The sequence below is a fragment of the Pomacea canaliculata genome, linkage group LG2 (assembly GCF_003073045.1).
Source record: "Pomacea canaliculata isolate SZHN2017 linkage group LG2, ASM307304v1, whole genome shotgun sequence".
In the NCBI taxonomy this organism is placed as follows: domain Eukaryota; kingdom Metazoa; phylum Mollusca; class Gastropoda; order Architaenioglossa; family Ampullariidae; genus Pomacea; species Pomacea canaliculata.
This window is the reverse complement of record NC_037591.1, coordinates 4806147-4825422: the sequence shown is the minus strand read 5'-3', so window position 1 is coordinate 4825422 and position 19276 is coordinate 4806147. Positions and strand designations below refer to the sequence as shown.

Genomic DNA, 19276 nt, shown 5'->3' with positions numbered 1-19276 from the left:
ATATCTGTTTTCCGTTGCCAATGTAGTCAGCGCTGGTCTCCATTCCACGTGCATTTGAACTGTCTGTTGGTACGCACTCCGAAAATATGTCACAAATTAAGTTTGCATTTTGTCAGAATTTTAGATGTAAACGCGAACATCCCTGATTCATCCTCATCCTTTCTGTCCATAAACAAAACATCATAGCAGGTAAACACTTTAATGTTTCAGGTACTCAAAAACAAAGATCAAAACATGGATAAATTAATTCAGCCGGCCACTGCTAGTCTGAGCTGATGTATACACAAACACTTCTGAGGGGGAGGGAGTTACACATCTACATCACTAGAAAGCTCAGATCCAGTGCATTCAACATAATAGTTCAAAGAGCATCAACTTGTGACAAAAGCTAATACACTTTCAAAAATGTTCCTTCTGTTTTCTTGCACTTAAAACAGTACAATAAACACAAATCTAGGTCGTCTTTCACCTATTCCTTCTCCTGAAACAAAAGTAGAATGTCAGAATTAAATTTGGATTTGGCAAATTATACTCCTAGGAAGCTCTTTTCCATTTTGTTGAGCTTTCTTATACAGATGTCGTAATAACTTTCAGATGCAAAACTTTATTGACTTATCGAAGATTCCATGTAATGACAAAGCGGCATTCACCGCATGTGTTCAGTGTGCCTATTCGTATCTAGCCCCCCATTGTCTTCCTTTTATCATTACTGGTCAGCGCAGAGAGTGTGACTTATCTTGGTCATGATGCTGCGTGTTACAAAAGCACAAATTAAATTTTCTAACTTAAAAGAAAAAAGGGTCCCTCTCCATGTGGCCTCATAATTTGTAAGTAAAATACAGATCCTTACAGCAAATAAACAGGTGTCCATGCTTAGGGAATGAAATTAGGTGCGGTAGCGAAAAACAGTAGCATGAACTTTAGCAAAAATACTTGAAAACTGAAGCTTGAAATCTGTCTTTCGCATTACAGATTTGAAAATTTGACAACTGGTAAATCCTCAAAAACTGTCAGTAAAATAAGAAACCTACATTTGCATTTCATAATCCTATCAAAACAAAACTAGAAAAGTTTTTCTTAACAATTAGATCATTTTGTTGAAAGTGTAAAATTCGACATAGCTGTATAGCAAATTAAAACACTTAATAAAATGATTTGAAAAATCCCCCTTTGCACAGATGATGAAGGGGGAAAAATGATACAGACAGTGCTAAATTTCGACTCATTTGATCAGATTAATAAACACCATCACAGAAAACAAATTGTTCCTCACAGCAACAGATCTCCAAATGGAAAGTATCATGATTCCTTATGTCTGTACTACAGACTGCTATCTCAGACCCGAATGGAATTATGCAAGTCTGTGATGTTATACCTGCCACCCCTCTTTAAAAGAATGTACTTAACAATGAAGATAAATAAATCCTGTTCTTTAGACACTTTGATTAATATTACCAAATTAATGAAGCCATTACTGACAAATGTTTATTTTCTCAGACTGATATTTTACAAAATAAAAATAACCATTTTCAAGATAATAATCATAAATAATACAGACATCTGATGAAAATAAATATTTCTGATATACAAAAACAAATACAATCAATGCTGTTTGTTTTAACTTTGGCCAGATTGCAATTTATAATAAAGCTCAAAATTGAGATTTCGATTCCAGATTGGAAGAAACTAGTAACTAGTTAGAGACAGGATGTCCCTTTGCTCCACTGGGGGTGAATAGAAACAAGAAGTTAGAAATGGGATAAGCACAAAATTAAATTTTAAAATAACCTTGACTTAAGATACAAGTCTAGACACAGATTATTTCAGACACTTGCTAAAAACTCTTGAGTCAAAACACTTGGTTGCATTTAATACAAGCAGAAGAAAACACTTCGTCCTCCGATATGTAATAACAAGCCGTTATTTGCTGTCAGCCTACAAGTTTTTGACCTTAGCTGGTGTAAAAAATACATTTTCAGCAAAAGAATTAGTCTGGTAAAGCCACTATCTTCGGATTTATTTCTGCTCTAGCCATTTTCTAGTAAATAACTCCACTAATGTTTACTGAATAAGTAAGTCAAATTAACGAAAGACACCTCAAAGGGATTATTACACCTACAATATGTGCTTACACATAGCTAACATTTGTATAGAAGGTCTCTAAACCTTGAAGACTTCATTACTGTCACTCAATGAGAAATTAGTATTACTAACCTCTTATGAGATTCATTTGGCCCTAGTAAATAATTTAGAACAACAAATATGTAACAGAAAAATCTTATTTAAATTGCATTAATTTAAACTTGGAATACAAATTCAGTCCAACAAACTGAGTTTAAGAGCATGATATACCTAGATGAATTTGTTTCTTTACTAGTGTAGTACTAGTTTTCAATTGTCTAAAGAGACATCTACACTGAATTATATATCGAGGAATACATCACCATATATCTATGAATGAACATACTCTGGTTTGTTTTCTTTAAAAGGGAAGCTAAATGAACCTTCACAAAGCAGCATAATGTTTCACTCTCAAGATATGTCAAATCAAGAATAACTATTATGATAATTTAAAATAACAATTTTTTAAATGTAAGAACAGTCACATAGTAGGAACCAGCTTTTGTGCATAATGATATGGACGAAGAATAACAAAGCCTTCGTGTCTGACAAACAAATGCATATGATATGATATAGCAAAAATTCATGCACAGGCAATAAATAGAGCTTTCATAAATTTTACAACAAGGTATGCAGGATTTGACGCCTAATGTACTAAGTGTGGTGATGGCCTCAAAGTCTAGGAACACACAGTTAGTGCCATGCTACCTATTAAAAACGCATGACACTGGGTTTTGCAGTGGTCTTATTGGAATTGTAGCACACTGCTGTATGTGGCAGACTTCCACGGGCCAAAAGACGGAGCTGTGATGCCAAAGTTTATACAAACTTGACATGCTAAAAAGTGGGTGCTAGTCAAGTTTGAAAGTGTACAGGATCACATCTCTACAACTCTGTTCAGCGTATTAAGAGCCTGTCCATTTAGATTTCTGATTACCAAACATAAATCCTCAAGAGAATTATTTAATGTCTATTGTGATTGTGCCATCCTGTTAATGACACCCTCATTTCCTTTGGTATTTGTATGAATCACAATACAATACTGAAAAGTGGACTGGCAGGTAGAAAGCAATGGTTAACTAGCACCAATAATATTAACTAGTTCTGCAGGAAAATATTGAAGAATTACCATATAGAGATGTACAATACATCTGCATTGGAGCTTTCGAAGATGTGGTCCATAAAATTCTCATTGAATTTTGAGGCATTAATCCAATTTATTCATCTTTTATTTTTATAACTGCTGTACATTGCTAGTTATATCACTATTGTACTGGACAATAAGCTTTACCTTTGTTAGTGGGGATGTGCTCTATAAATGAATATTTATATTATTATTATTATTATTATTATTATTATTATGAGTGTTGTTGCTAAAGTGAGAAAAATGTGATAACATTCACTACATACCAATTTGGTTTTCCATCAGTGACAGCATGTTTTACATAGTCCCAGACCTTGGTGATTGTCCCACTTCATACACAAGGCCAATATTGAATAAGCCCAGTTGCAAACTTATTTAAACAAGACAAAGGAAGGAAGAGGGAAAATCTATTGAAGTCCATGTCTCAGGACTTCTGATCAGTAATAGCCGTGTAATAACTGAATGTCTAATAAACCAAATTAGACATCAACCTTGTAATTTACCAGAAATTAAAACATTTTATTTTCCTGTCTAGTTCATATTTCTTTAACACACAAATGTATGTGAGTGTGCATGCACACACACACACACAGATGCACAGGTGTAGTCAGAAATAAGATCACCATTGGCTAAGAACTTTCACACCACCACCATTTGCATAGCTGACAATTTTCATGTTCATGTTTTCAATTTTCTTGAGAATAACATTCCAGTGTTATGAGGCTACAGAAAGAATAGGATCTTATGAATGTCAGAAGTGACCTAAGTTCTTTAAATTATAAGTTTATAAGCAGGCATGGTGTGAGAACAATGTAGTTTACATTTTGTCAGGCTGCATGACTGCTCTCTGAAAAGCGATCATACTGACTTCCTTGCTGAAGCCTGTACCTGAAGCCCTAAATACCTGCCTTTTCTGAAATCATTGGATGTTCTTAAAAGTGAAAGAGGAAAAACAATATGTGAAAGCAGCTACTGATGCCTTTTACTGTGGAGCAGCACATCACCACTTTAAAAGTTAAATTTATAGGTGATCAACAAAAATAGCTTACATAAAGAGGAACCCAACTGCATCAATACTGCCTGTGCTGTAACTGTATTTAACAAATCAAAAGCATAACTGAAGCATACAGATCTTTATCTAAACTCACTGCCATCTAGGACAGCTTTCTTTTTTAATCAAAAGAAGCCCTGCTGACTCTTCCATTTTTCAACAATTTTACAAGAGCATGTTTGGAACCTGCTACAGGATTTGGTTCATAGTACAGATTCTGATGGATTAAATTTTGGTGTTTGTTTGCCACATCAGCGATGATGACTATACCACAGCGAGAGTACAGACATTGAAAGTTCATCCTGCTGAACATGCCATGGCAGTGAATATCAGGGAAGACTTAGCCTGACATATGAAGAGCAATTAAAGACTTAACACCAACAGGTCTGTGAATAACCCAGTGCTCAACATTGCTTCAATAATATTTCTATCCAGCACAAAGGCAACCACAAAACAGTAAGTAAAAAAGTTAAAAGATTGAAAGTACTGCAAAATGAAACAAACACTGTTGCTTCATTTACTTGTGCACAGCGATGATATCTATGCTGCTGTAACTTCTGAACACTCATGATAACAGGGTAGGATTGACAGTTTACTGATAAAATGCTGCACTCTCTCATTTTGTGCCAATCACAAGGAAATTTTGTTTTGTTTGGCCAGTGTACTCAAAGTGCAGATTTCACTAAACTGTAAAACAGTGATGCAAGCAGAAATAAACAGTCAGAAATTTGCTGCATGCAGTGCACCAAATTTCAAAATGCCTCAAAAGTATACTTCTGCAGAACACTTAGATCATAGGTAGCATCTTTGACCCATGAAACAGGCACTAAATGCAAAAGGATGTTCTCACTATATGTTGATTATTAATGGAATGGTTTGAGAGAATATTTTGCATTCTAAAAAATACTCAGCACATCAGATGTCTACTAATTAATAATTTTCTATACATCTGAATACAAGGCAACAGTCATGTACTTTAAAAATGCTCAGTTTGTACTGTAATTACTATACAGTCTATGTATCAGAACAAGGAAACACATTCTCATTGCTAAATATTGTGCAGGAAACAACTGTGCTTATCATGAATGAAATCAAGTTTGGTGACTCTATGATAAGAAAATAGAAAAAAAAATACTACACTTATCATAAACTCATAAGATATGATGTTATAATAATAACAAATACATTGTGGTAACAGACTTTCATTAGAGATGCTTGAAGACTGATGGAAATTTAATTTCCAGTCTTCACAGTTAAAACTAAAAATGTCTTAAACAATCAAATAAAAAACACCAGCTCCTTCTAATGAACAAGAATACTAATGATATCCTACATTGCTATCCTGAGCATAGAGCTCACTGGGCTAGATGTGGAACAGTGCAGACTAGGGAGAAATGGGAGGGAGACGATGAAAAAAAAGCTTGAGAAGTTGGATGGTAAAGACGCTGGGAGGAAAACGATTAATATTTAATTGATATGCATGTCACTTCCACTGGGCAAAATACATAATGAAAAACATCAGTGATTCTCCCAAAATGTGAAATTTGTTGGAATATGCTGGGATCTGAAAAGGGAATGTAGCGGCCAGTCTGTGGGGCCTGGAAACATGTAAAGACGGTCATAAACTAAGTTACTACTATCTTAAAAATATCCCAACCAAAAAAATATGACTGGAGTTCAATCAGTGACAAAAAAGTATCACTATATGAATAAAGTCTTAGTGATTTCTTTGCACATCTGTAGCATGCAGTTCATTACTACAAGCTTAGTTTTATATATTTTAAGGCTTGAAGTACAAATCATTTATTTCTTATATCCCCATAAAGTGTAACAATGAATAGATCTTATTCACGACAGTCACGGATACATTATGGTGAAGGGTTTTAGAGGCCAAAAAGGTGACTATTTTGGTACTGGTATGCATGCAAGAAGTATATACTAATACAGAAACCTGACTGGAGCGCTAATATGTCTATAACAATAATGCTGAGATTTACTACTATAAAATACCTATAGTTATAAAATACCTATAGAAGTTTACTGTGAAAACCTTTGGTACCGTCACAAAAAATTTGATGCTTGGAAATTTAGAAAACTGGAATCTGTAAAAGCCTGTAAATTAACTGCTTATTTGCTTTTTACAGAAATTTATTTTAAGAGCCAGGTTGGAATGCTAGAGGTGCAGGCAGTGAGGGTATTCAGGTGCTTCTTATGTACTATAATAGTGCAGATGTTTTTACATGTGATGTTGATATACTAATTACCATAATGCCATAAAGAAAAACTTTTAAAAAATTTGTTTGAATTGTGAGAGCACATAATAGGAACACAATCTTCTGCTAGGTTCCCTGAAAATCTATGAGTGAATTGCACCCATTTCAAGTCTCACTTGTGATGTAGCTATTGTTATACTTCAGTGTGAAATTTATACCTCTGAATGATAAGAATTTCCTTCCTGCTAGCATCATCTCTTGTTAAAAACAAAGTGTATGACATACAGTCTTTGGGTTATGTACAATTACTGTTGACTGAACCCCTGCTGATGCTGTGTGTGCACCAGGTTTCGCTCACTTACATAGTTTGCACAGCTATGCCACAAAAAATAATGAAGAAATGAAATGCGACTGCTAGTCATGTTTTAAAATAGCAACCTTCTTGTCAGCTATTGCAATGTATCACCAAGTGCTGCTTAATCTGCCTAACATACAACATACAGTTTAATAACTGCACATATGAAGATTTAAAGTAGTGAGCTACTTACATCAAATAGTAAATCTAATGTGGTAATATATAACCTGGTCACAGAACAATGATGCTGAAAGAATGCCAACTGATAAGATATCACACAGATAATCTTTTAACTAGATCAGAAAACCTCTACTAAGAACTAAGATTGAAACTAAAACCTATAACAGAAGACTGCACTAGCAGTCCTGGGATGATTTGATATTTCATGAAGCATGAAATGAAATTTATTTTTGAATATTGCATAGCATGTATATGAGACATAAAAGAGGAGAATACAAAGAGTGTAAGAAAGAAAACGCCAGGTACATGAGAGAGAAAGAGAAATGATGGGAATATTTAACGAGCTGGTTGTGGAAATGTTAGGAAATCTCTCTTTGGCATATTTCACAAGCTGTGAACATGTTCTGGTGATCGTTACAAAGCTATATTACACCATGACATAAATATCACTGAAAAATACCAAGAATAATGACTACATCAATATATGTGATAACTGTTATATTTGTGAATTACCCACATCATCAAGCTTCATGAGTTTCAAAATTAGTTAAGTTCAAAGATAAAAAGATATAATGTAAAAAAATCTTTTAAATAAAAGTAAAGTATGAGAATAAAATAAAAACACAGGTTATTAAAAGTGTACTTTGCCACAGTCACTTTTCTGTCAATGAAAAATGAGCCAAGTAGGTAATATAAATAAATTTTGTGTAAAAGTCTATTTAATACTCAGTGAGCAAATGTATGAATACTTTCTACCTTAATGTGCACAGCTTATTTTATGTTCTCTAGAACCATTTCAAGCAGCAGAATAATAAAGTGCCTATGCTATTAAAAACTTTCCTTTTCAGTTTCACATAAATTATTAAAGATCTTGTGCCATATTTGCTATGGGAAAAAACTATCCTGTTATGCCTTTCCAATGCAGTTTTCACAGCCAAATAATTAAACAATAAAACTTGGTACATGGAACAGAAGCTTTTAAAGACTGAAAACGGTAGTCCTGAATTTCCATCTCTAAGCCTACTAAACTTCCTACAGAACACTAATACAAAACTAAATTAACAGTACTTGCAAACAGATGCCAATCCTTCAACAGACACAACATGATTTTGCAAAATGTTAACCATTCTACCTATATAAAGTTGTTTTATTTATGAAACTTTGTTGTGTTTAGTTTTCTCTTGAAATTTGGAATTTGACAATTCAACACTACTCTTGGTGAAAACATGCATTTGCTTAGTGAATGAAATTGTTTAATCAGTGCATACTTTGTCGGAATAATGTTACATCTACAATACTCCTGCCTTTGATAAGTCTCAACCAACAGCACACAATTTTAAAACATTTCACACACAAGCTCAGTGTGATATTGCACTACTAATGCTACATCTCAAGCTGCACATGAGGTGCACATATATGAAAGCCAGCAACAGATCACAACATAAAAATGCCCAGGCATAGTGTTACCTCAGGCAACTGATACAAAGCTTATGATCCACAGTGGTTTGTTCAAAAGCTCACATAGCCATAGTTCTCATGATTGTACAATGACACTTATATCACTTAAACTGGGACATGCAACATTTCCTAATTACAGAAAAGGAGTTCAGCAAATATTATGTATCTACATGGATAGTTAGCTCACTTCCCCCTCACTCTTAGGTCCTCTTCAAAAGTTTAATGTAGGTTAAGTACTTAATTAGTACTATACTCTGTGGATCGTGCTTGCATGATGGAAAATCCAATGTTAGTCAAATTCTAGACAGAAACACACTTTTATTCAAAAACAGATATTTTATAGAAATCAATTTTTGCTGAAGGAAAAATGTGCAAATTTAGATCAGTCACTACACATCCTCAAAAGAAAACTGGATGCTTTAAATCTCTGCTGAAGCTGTGAACAGGTGAGCTTAGTAGTCTAGTACATATGTATACAGCAACTATGGCCTATAATATTTTTTTGTTTTATACTTTTTTCATTAAGTTGTGTCTGCTTGTATGTATTCCTGCAAGGTATGCAATTCTTGATTTCTTAGTAATTCACTATTTTCTCCTTTAGCTTCTCTACCTCCTCCTTTTAAATACAACAGAAGAGGGTGCAGCCCCATATTAACTGCTTATTCTTTTACACATTCCATTTATTTAACCCTCTCTTTCATCCCACTGAATTGTGACAACAGGAGACTCAAAACATTTGTTCACATTAACTGATGAAAAAATGGGTTACAAAAGGTACTTGTTTAGTCTTACAGAACTCCTGCTATTTCGACTATGAGGCTCTTTTCTTACAATTTCTGTAAATAGTGACAACTCTTTACGCTAAACACTGGACGTCTAGGAAAAAAAACCCAACAAATTTAGCTCAAGTTATTTCCTTGATCAGAATATTTAAAAATAAAGATGGCTTATCTTTCTGTGAAGAAGTGCAAAACCTGTTACAAGAAAACAGGTCTTTATATAAAAAGACATGCAGAAACATTATACATCTACAAAACTTCCTTTGATTTTTAAAGCCATCTTATCCATAAACTTCCAGCATGTAAACAAATTTATTGAATATCTTTTCTTGAAACTTACATCCTGATATATGTTTAAAACAAAAATTGCTGGTCTATCTATAAACTTGATGATTAAAATGCGATGAAAACTGCAAGTTGGCACTATTCCCTATCCTCACTCATGGACACATATGCTATGCACAATCAATCACTGAGGGTCATTAGTGCTAAATCCCTAACATATATGAAATTTCCCTCTATTACAGTAGTGTGTTCTGTTTGCACAATGGAGCGTACACTTGGATCTTTACAGTAATAGCACTCTTACCACAGGGAATGTTGAAATTGCAGCATATAGAGAGATTTACCGAGTTAGAAAAAAACAGGAGGTGGGAAGAATTGGTGTTTTATGCCAAGCTAGCAACTACGGCTATATCATGGCAAGGCATCCAGCCCTATAAACATATGCCATATGCAGAGAAAGAACAGCATGCCAGAGACAAGAACTGAACCCAGGACAGCCAACCCTTACTGTATTGGTGACAGGTGCTGTTGCACCACCGGACTGCCCTGTGGAAAAAAAAAGGTTGCAAAAATCCTTAAAGGTCAGAACTGGACACTGAACATAGAGCACAATGCTCATGTGCTGCCATTTCAAAGCATGGGCACGAAGTCAGTGGTCCATAGCATGTGCATCCATGAATGCACTATTCTGATCCTAAAACCTAATAAGCCAGCATTATCTAGTCTAGTTACTTGTACACACTGCAGACATAGCATCTACCATAATGATTCTATTTTGTAAAACAGAATCCAAAGTCTACAGGTAGTTAGACACACATTAATTCAACAGTGACTGGACAAAAACCAGTGTTAACATTTTGTAGTTTGCTTATTACTTCTACACCAAAACATAGGTAAGTGGCATTTTTCTAAATAGATGTGATGAGGGCATGTTCCTTCATAAGCATCACAATGTGCTATATAAATCATGCATTTTTATGATTATTATTAAGCCCTTGCAGCACTTTCTCATCCAGTTAATGGTCTTTGATATTAAAAAGATAATGTCTTGATTTTCACAAACATTTATTCCCCCCTTCCCAACACTTCTGTTTCTGAAGCAAATATTTGTTTGGGACCAGAGATGCTTGCACCTGTGAAAACTTGGAACAAGGCATGCTCGATCATACTGAAGAGGTGTGAGAAAAAAAATGGTTTGATGACAAAAGCTGGTGATAGGAAAGTTCTCTTAAGATGACTGGTAAGCATCTCCCGACAGAAAATCTGGCATACCTGCAACAGAATGAAAAGCAAACACATGTCAACTACACAACAGCACAAACAATAAACCATAAACCAATGACTTATCTTGCAAGCTTCACAAATATTTAACATATTCAGGATGTTATGTTGAGAATCAAGATTTCTGCTGAAGCCAGCATTGTTAGACTTATGGTAGATTAAAAAAAAAATATTTAAGGTCATGCTCAATCAGTTGTACCAAAAGACCAAAAAACCTGTGCTGTGCTGAATAAAATATCTACTACTTAACTCCCTGAAAGATAGTTATGTAACTGACATTTAAGTCAACCATTTCTAAAATTCCTCGTTAATTTAGCTGACCTTTGGATCGATTATTATATTTTATTCTCAAACGTTAAAACAAGAAAATATGTCAATGTCCATGATCCATGAATCACAATCAAATACCCAAGTAGATTTTTTAAAATGCTGCAACAAAGTCTTGAGTCTGCAATGCTTAATGAGAGGACTGGGGCTAGTTTAAGGCTTTATTCTATATACCTTTCGAGCTTGATATCCCCTACTATGGTTGGCATCTCTCTTAGCTTTACAAACAGAATAAGTGCCAAATAGACAACATGTTATTAACTCCTACCTTGGAACTAATCTCCTTAATTACTTGTAGCGGAATTTCTTGATGCAGTCATTGCCGAGGTCTGCAATCACCAGACGATAATCAGACATCACACCAAGGCCACTTGGCCTTTTAAGTTTATCATCAGAACTGTCAAGTATGTATAGAGGTTTGCCACCTCCACTGAGAATTTGCACATAGCTCCGGCCTTTTTCTGTCTTGGTGGCTAGGATGTGGCCCCCTCCATCTATGCAAATGCCACCAAACTGGCCTTTCCCCGAGTCAATTAAACGACGAGAAAACTTTCCATCCTTACTGAAGACTTGTATGCGATGATCTGCAACAAGGATTTCATCATTTTTCCCCACAGCTATAGCTGATATTAGTTTGAACTGACCATCTTTGTCACCATGGCTACCAAATGTTGTAAGGAGATTGCCTGATGTGTCAAAAATAAAAATCTTACCGGCGCCTGCGTCAGAAATAATAAACTCCCCTTTACTATTGACTGTAATGTCAATGGGCTCTTGAAAACCTGGATTAGTGAACTGCTTCAGTACCTCCCCTTCTGTACTAAGAATAGAGACAAGTTTTGTTCTCCAGTTTATCACAGCAATGTTTCCATCTGGTGTCATTGCCATACCAGTAGCACTTTGGTTTTCAACCCCTGCAGAACCAAGAACCTTTAAGACCTGTCCTTCTGCAGATAGCACCTTGATGCGACTGTTTCCTGTGTCCAGCACGTAAATTACATCATCTGCATTAATGCACACACGGACAGGCTGACAAAAATGGTCTAGTCCTGATCCTCGGGATCCAAATTTTGCAACTGGGTTTATATGTTCAGACACTTCAATTGAAAATGGGCTGTCTTTGATCGGCCGACTAAATATACTGACACATAGTTTTAGTTTCCCAGATTTCTGGGGTAAATAAAGTATATCATATGTTCCATCCTCATTGTCTTTGATCTTTGTTTCAACAACATCCCCTTTCTCTGTTCGTAAATCAACGACAATAGGATCACCCCCTGATATGCGTGGATTCCCATGATAGTCAACCGTTGTGATTCTGACAGATGAACGGAGATGGGCTGTTGTTGGGAAGATCTTTGCTGTGCTGAGTGCAGGGAATGTTGTGCTTACACTGATGTGTCCAAAATTTGCAATAGCTTTGGCAATTTCTCGCAGGGCATCATTATGCTTGTATTCATATTTCAAAAATGAGTTCTCTCGTGGCTCTGAGAGGGTGCTGGTGGTATCAAGCTTCTCATTGAGGTCAGAGATCTTTTTGGTGATGTTTCGTACCTGCAGGTCATGAAGAAATATGGTCAAAATATGAAATGACACAAGTTTTTTTGTGTGTGCTACTAATAATTTATGTTTGTTAAATAAAGTGAAGAAAATGACATGTCTTTTTGTTGTTAACTGAAAAGTAAAATCATATCACTTGAAAGTGATAGAATACACATCTACAAAACAAATATTGCAATTCCTTTTTTTCCAGGGCTATACATTCTTGATACATTTACGGCAATGCCTATAAGTGTCATCAAGCTGGCCGACAGATAAGGTCTAAGACTTAATGGAAAATTATAAATCTAAAAGAAAAATAAGAATAAATAAACCATTAATTTGTCAGCATTGTATTTTCTCATGTTTGCTGTGTCAGTCTTTAAGGCTCTAGTTTTGTCAGAGCTAATGGCATGCATATTAAACTTCACAGACTGGATGCCTGATTCCATGATTTAAAAAACCCATAACAGCAAAATAAGAAAGCAGGTGGTTGGAAAAAAACAGGAAAAAAAAAAACACAATAGAAACAAATCTGCCATCAGAACTGAATGAAGTGTTCAAGTAATTTAGCTGCAGTAAACATAATACACTGTGAAAATTTAGTACTCAGATGAACATGCAAAAAATAAAATAATAAATTAAAAGACAATCAATATTTCTGGTTTCTTATTATGCCATCTCAGCTGCAAACATTTTTTTTGGGGTGGGGATGGGGGGTAAGAATCTTTAGTCAGTGAGATTTACTTGTGAAACATCTGGTTAAAAACAAGATATTCCAAAAGTAACTAGAATTAAAACATATTTTGACAATTATTTGAAATATGCTTTATTATTTTTTAGTTTTAAATTCAATAAATTCAAGAACCTCAATTATTTTTTAAAGTGTAGAACAACAAACAGTTTCCTAACAACATTTATTTCATGAGTTTACAGATAGTCAAATGAATGTATGTCTCACCTCCACCTGATACTGAAGACCATCACATTCTCCTTGGACTTTGTCTTTCTCGGCCTGTATAAGGTCCAGCTGTTCTTTTAAAATGTTTTTCTTCTCCTCCCTGATCTTGCGCACCCACTGTAAGCATTCATGTCTCCGCCTATCTACAACTGCCATGACATCTTGGAAAGACCTGTTGACAGAATCCAATGTTTTGTCCACAGAAAGTTCCAACTGTCGCAGTTCATCAGAAACCGCTTCATAAGCAGCATTCAAATTCTTGATGCAAAGATGTGCCTTGAACAGGAGAATCTCTGACATTCTCTTGATGGCAATAGCAAATGGTATCACCGTGTGTTCGCTGGCTCCCCGGCCACTATGGGAGCCACAGTCGACACATACAGAACAAAATACAATGTCACACGTCTCACAGAAAAGCAGCTCTTGGTTGGTGTGAACAGAGCATTTGGGGATGACGTCACGTCTCTGTTGAGCCATTAGGTCTAAAAGTTGGTTGACAATGAAACTTGGTGGAAAGGCTGTGACACCTCCTTGAGGCATATGAATAGTCTCTCTGCATATCGGGCACCGGAAGGAACCAGTATCTGAATAATGAAGTAATTCATCTCATTGTCACAGTGAACCAGTTACAGACCAATATCCAACTAAAATGAATTTGACTGAAAGCTACTACTGCTAATAATGAATATATATAGACCATCACATGATGAGGGAGCTTATGGTGTTTACAAAAAAAAAAAAAAGGGATAAAAAAGTTCATTACTAACTTCTTTATCTGATCAGCATGTAGATTTAATGCACAGCACACAACAAAAAAGTCCTTTCAGTGTAGTTACACTTAATTCTAATTTACAATCAAATACACAAAGCAGATAAGGAAAAAAAAATGTGTGAGTAAGCAATACTTAATAAAACTTTGACCAGACAACTGGTACTCACGCTTATCCCAGTCCTTTACCCAAAACCTTACTGCCCATAAGAATTATCTCACTGAAAGAACTTTTTAATGATTTTAACCTGAAAAAATAACAATTTCAATGTCCTGTTTTGCAGGTAATTTATTTGTATGCTGATTAGACATAAAGCTCCCTTTTACTCTGTGTTCTGATATTGAAACAGAATTGTCATGAGTGCTATAAAAGAAAATTCTCTCACATTTTTGTAGTTGCAATCAATACATACAATACTAAAAGAAAACAAGAGTAATTTTCCAAACCTAATGTCTGTGCAGCGAATGATGCGCTCAAGGCAGCTCTTGCACACGGTGTGAGAACAGGGCAGGAGTTTGGGAGTACGATCACTGCCATCATAGGTGCAGAGACAGGTGCCACAGGTTAGGAAACTGTCATTGAAGTCTTCATAGTTGATGGAGACAGTTTCCACCAAAGTTGAGGACATCATTGCTGCAAAATTCACATATCGGACAACCCTTCATTAAACAATCAACAATTTTTTTTCATGATTATATTGTTACTGCTAATACTACAACTATGGCTTTTGTCACTCCAAATTTCTTCCAAAAGCTTCCAGAGGACTGACCATATATACCCACATGTGCCAAATAGTAAATCATTCAACCTAGATTGCATTTATAAAGCTTACTCACTTGTTTGTACAAGAATGCATTCTACATGTCTTTTACATGCCTTCCTAACCGTTATCACACACATCCATTTTTCTCTTTGAAGCATACTTATAGCATGCTACAATTTACAAAGCTTTTTTTTTTTCTGGCAGTTTCATATGCACACAAAGATCACGTCGCCTACCTTAGAAACTGATTCAAAATATCTACTGTAATATTCTTCCTCGCTCAACCTTTCAAAAACATAGGCCAGTGATCTGATAATTTACATCTATTTGTTTTCCTAATAGCAGCAGTAACCATTTTTGTATAATTTTTTTTATTCACTTAGACCCCTAATGCCTTCAAAACATTTGCATACATTATATATATAAAATATACCACAGTACCATGTGAAGAAATAACGAAAGCACCTGGTCCTAAAAACTGATTCTATTACTGTCTCGTCACAATGAGAAAAATGATAAGGATTTAAACACCAACAAAAGACAGCACATAGAAATTATATCAACTCCATTCTATTCTCTGAAACAGTAGATGTCGTGCCTTTTGCTTTCCTCATTTCACGTTGTGTTAAATGCCTTGCACAAAACCATCCACACCGCTGAAACGATAAGATCACAGGAATAACAAGCTGGGCAGAGTTTTAAACCTCATCTAGTACGATGTGCAAAATGCTAGAAATATTTACTGGATCGAAAAATCGCCAGAATCATGATCTAACTCTCGTCTGCTACTCGGGCAGTAAAGACAACTACGATAGATGTCTCGCCTGTCACACAGAGTTCGCGTTCTTTGTAGTTTTTTAAAAATTTTTAATTAGGTCGCAAAACAAACGCTTGAACTTTAACCTTACGATAAATTTTAACGTGCTGATTGTACGTTTTTAAATTTGTAGTTTCGGAAAGTAAGCGGTGTTCAAGAGATGTGCACCCACGAGTGAACAGGGATGGCTTGCAGGAAAAAAGTTCACTGGCTCACGACTGTGGCGAATGACCCCAACGAGGTCGAGTCTACACATCTGAGTACACTATCAGTACACAGTACACGCATAGCTTTCAGGGCAAAGGCGATCGATGTGAGCTGTCAGTCAGGAACTGTGGCATACACCCCAGTTGCACACACTGTTCATTGTGCGTCCTGCTTTTTATTATCGCTCGGCTATATATTCGCTAGTTATCGTTTATTGACGAAGTTGGTCATCGTTATTTGCGTTCTATGCTGTCGAGTCCTGTGTACTGTCGACCATTCGTTACCTAGTTTTGTCGGTCGACACTTTTTCCCCCCTAACATGGGCTTCGTAGTATGAAACCGGGGATTTCGTTGTTAACCTGTCTATAAGGAGTACATAAGACTCGAACATATCCACTCCTCAATGCCAAAGACCTCAGATAAAAAAACAAAACAAAATAAATTTAAAAAAAACAACACTCATCAATGTAAATACAATAATTGTGTCCACACCTCCCATTCCCCACACCACATTCACTGTGTCCATTGACGTATCTCCCTCCCTCTAACACACACGCACACAGGTGGTCATTCAAAAATACATATCACGAATGAACATGTTTCAAAACTCACAGTATACGCGATCTAACTACATATTCACACGCTCGCTGCTGTCCAACATCTTGAATTTCTCCCCGCAACATCTAGAAATCTCTACATTCATATTCCCACCGCAGGCGACACAGTATTTGTTTGGTCTTTCTCTACTCCCCTCCTCCCTCCAAACAACCCAAACATGTTTTCCCCCGCCTGCTGGGTACCATTAACAATGCAACAGATCCTACCCCCCGCCTTCCCTATCACACCCCGCAGGTGAATAGCAGCTGCCTTGGCGACTATACCTATATTAAGAGCATGAGTAATCTTTATCGGTACGCGCGCATTTATCAAAGGGTGGTGAGGCAGCTATAGCTGACCTACATACCGTCAACATCCATGCGTGCTAATCTCTTCAGGAGTTTACTTCCAGAGTGAAAGGTCACGGCCTATACCTCTCGCGATTCGGCTTCAGTCTTTGCTCCTCTCTCAGCCTGGCTGGTTGCTTCAAACGTACCATCAGCTTATCTGTTGGTTTACTTTGGCCTCCGTTCGATAGCAGCATGTGTTGAGGATGCGAAAAAACACAGATCGTGTCGGCGCTGCATTCGTTTTGCATATCTAGGTCACAAAACAACGGCCATCTCTTTTCGCCTCCACCACTGTGTCCCCCACCCCCACTCGGCCCGCATTCCCAGGGACCTGAATGTCAGAAGTGACGCCAACAGGGCTGCAAGTGGTTGATAAGTCAAGTGATGATGACAAAGTCTGCGAGAAATCGAAACGTGGATACTTACACTGTTGGCAGTAGCAGCATGTGAGCACTCCGTGTCGACACGCACGAGGTACGATGGGGGTAGAGAGAAAGAGACCTGACGACCTGACTTGACCAACAGGAAAATACTCCACAAACCAAAAACAAAGCTCCGTTTCACACAAAGTCCGCCGAGAGAGGGAAAGAAAGAGGAAAATTTGGGGGGGAGGGGATGGTGGGCTCGAAAATATTTCCTCTTCGTGGGTTCACTTCTTGCGGGCGCCCTCGCAAGTCTGGCCACTGATGAAGTAATGAAGTTGGTGGCTGGTCCGGACTGGGGAGTGTGAGGATGGTGGAGAAGAGGAGGGGGTGGGCTTTCACACGCACGCGCGCGCGGTGGTTATCAGACCCTCGGAGACTTCCACTACTCGGGGCTGGAGGAGTCCACGCCCACCATGGTAGGCGCTTCTTTCCAAACACGCGCGCGCGCGTTCTCAATCGATGCCACCGCGCTGTGACAGATTTTACCAACACAAACACGTGCATTCGATTCTCGGCAGGTGGCGGGCAGGGGAAAGGTGGGGCGGGGTGCGGCAAGTAGGAAAACAACTCGTTGCGCGTACGTTCGTTTTTGATGATGACGATGATACTGATGATGCTGATGATAAATGGAGTTCATCTAGCATACATCGAGCAACCGAGTGTGCGAATGGAAGTGACAGGATTGTATATACTAAAAAACAACAACAAAAACCTCAACAAAACAAACACCCTTGAACAATTAAACTATTATCCAGCATCACAAATGAACATTAGATAGTAAACTCAACATGGCTGCTTTAGCAATTCCGCTATAAGCGTACGCACGCTGTGTTATCTATAAACCAAAAGCCAAACAGAAAACAAGAACAAGTTTCCATCAGGAGAGTATGTCCACTCCCATTCGACTTACGATGTAAGCGACAGGGTGTGCGAGGTATAAGCAATACTAAATTTGCATTTTATTCATTTCAACTGATCGGGGTGCACTCGGGGAAGGACGACGTTCAGTTTAGCACACATTTCAGAACATCTTTCATCCAGGGTGAACTGGTAGATAGATATCTCCTGAAGATTAACTTTTTCTGACTACTTGAATTCTTTTTATTACTTTTCCATTACCTTCTAAAGCCTAACGGTATTTGTATCAGCTGCTTGCGTGTCGGCAACATCGAACCGACAGACAGGAAGAAGGCGCCTTTACACATTACGACTAGCCTCCAGTTTCACACGATCCACAGCTGAAGTCATCTGAAGGACTTTGGCAAAAGATGTCGACCTTGCCTGCCTCTTGCACACCCTTGTACTTAAGTGTACACGCAGAAAGGTTCCCATACTTAACATCACATCGTCACTGGTGCATAAGGAGTACTGCGCAACATGTAACAGTTTTATAGAGACTGTAATGGAGTAATGTGCAACCAGTAACACTGGGCTCACCAACACCACACCCTGTGTAAGGTGTGATGTGTAACCAGTAACACTGAGGCTCACTAACACCACACACTACCCAAGGTGTGATGTGTAACCAGTAACACTGAGCTCACTAACACCACACACTACCCAAGGTGTGATGTGTAACCAGTAATGCTGGGCTCACCAACACAAGACCGTGCCGAGATGAATGCAAATGTCGCAGAATGGCGAACCGCGTCA

General features: G+C 37.2%; 1 protein-coding gene across 12 annotated transcripts in view; it reads right to left on the bottom strand.

Moving 5' to 3' along the window:
- Window positions 1-183: 183 nt before the first annotated feature.
- Window positions 184-19276, bottom strand: part of LOC112558266 (tripartite motif-containing protein 2-like) — a 54741-nt gene continuing 35648 nt past the window's right edge. For 7 of the 12 annotated variants that reach the window (XM_025228621.1, XM_025228625.1, XM_025228623.1 and 4 more), the window contains 4 exons: window positions 14911-15097; window positions 13695-14278; window positions 11463-12748; window positions 184-10858 (listed from right to left, as the gene is read on the bottom strand). In XM_025228621.1, the coding sequence (XP_025084406.1) occupies window positions 11483-12748; window positions 13695-14278; window positions 14911-15004 (1944 nt within the window). In that variant the 5' untranslated portion in view covers window positions 15005-15097 and the 3' untranslated portion in view covers window positions 184-10858; window positions 11463-11482. The other 5 variants (XM_025228622.1, XM_025228630.1, XM_025228628.1 and 2 more) reach the window with 5 other exon arrangements.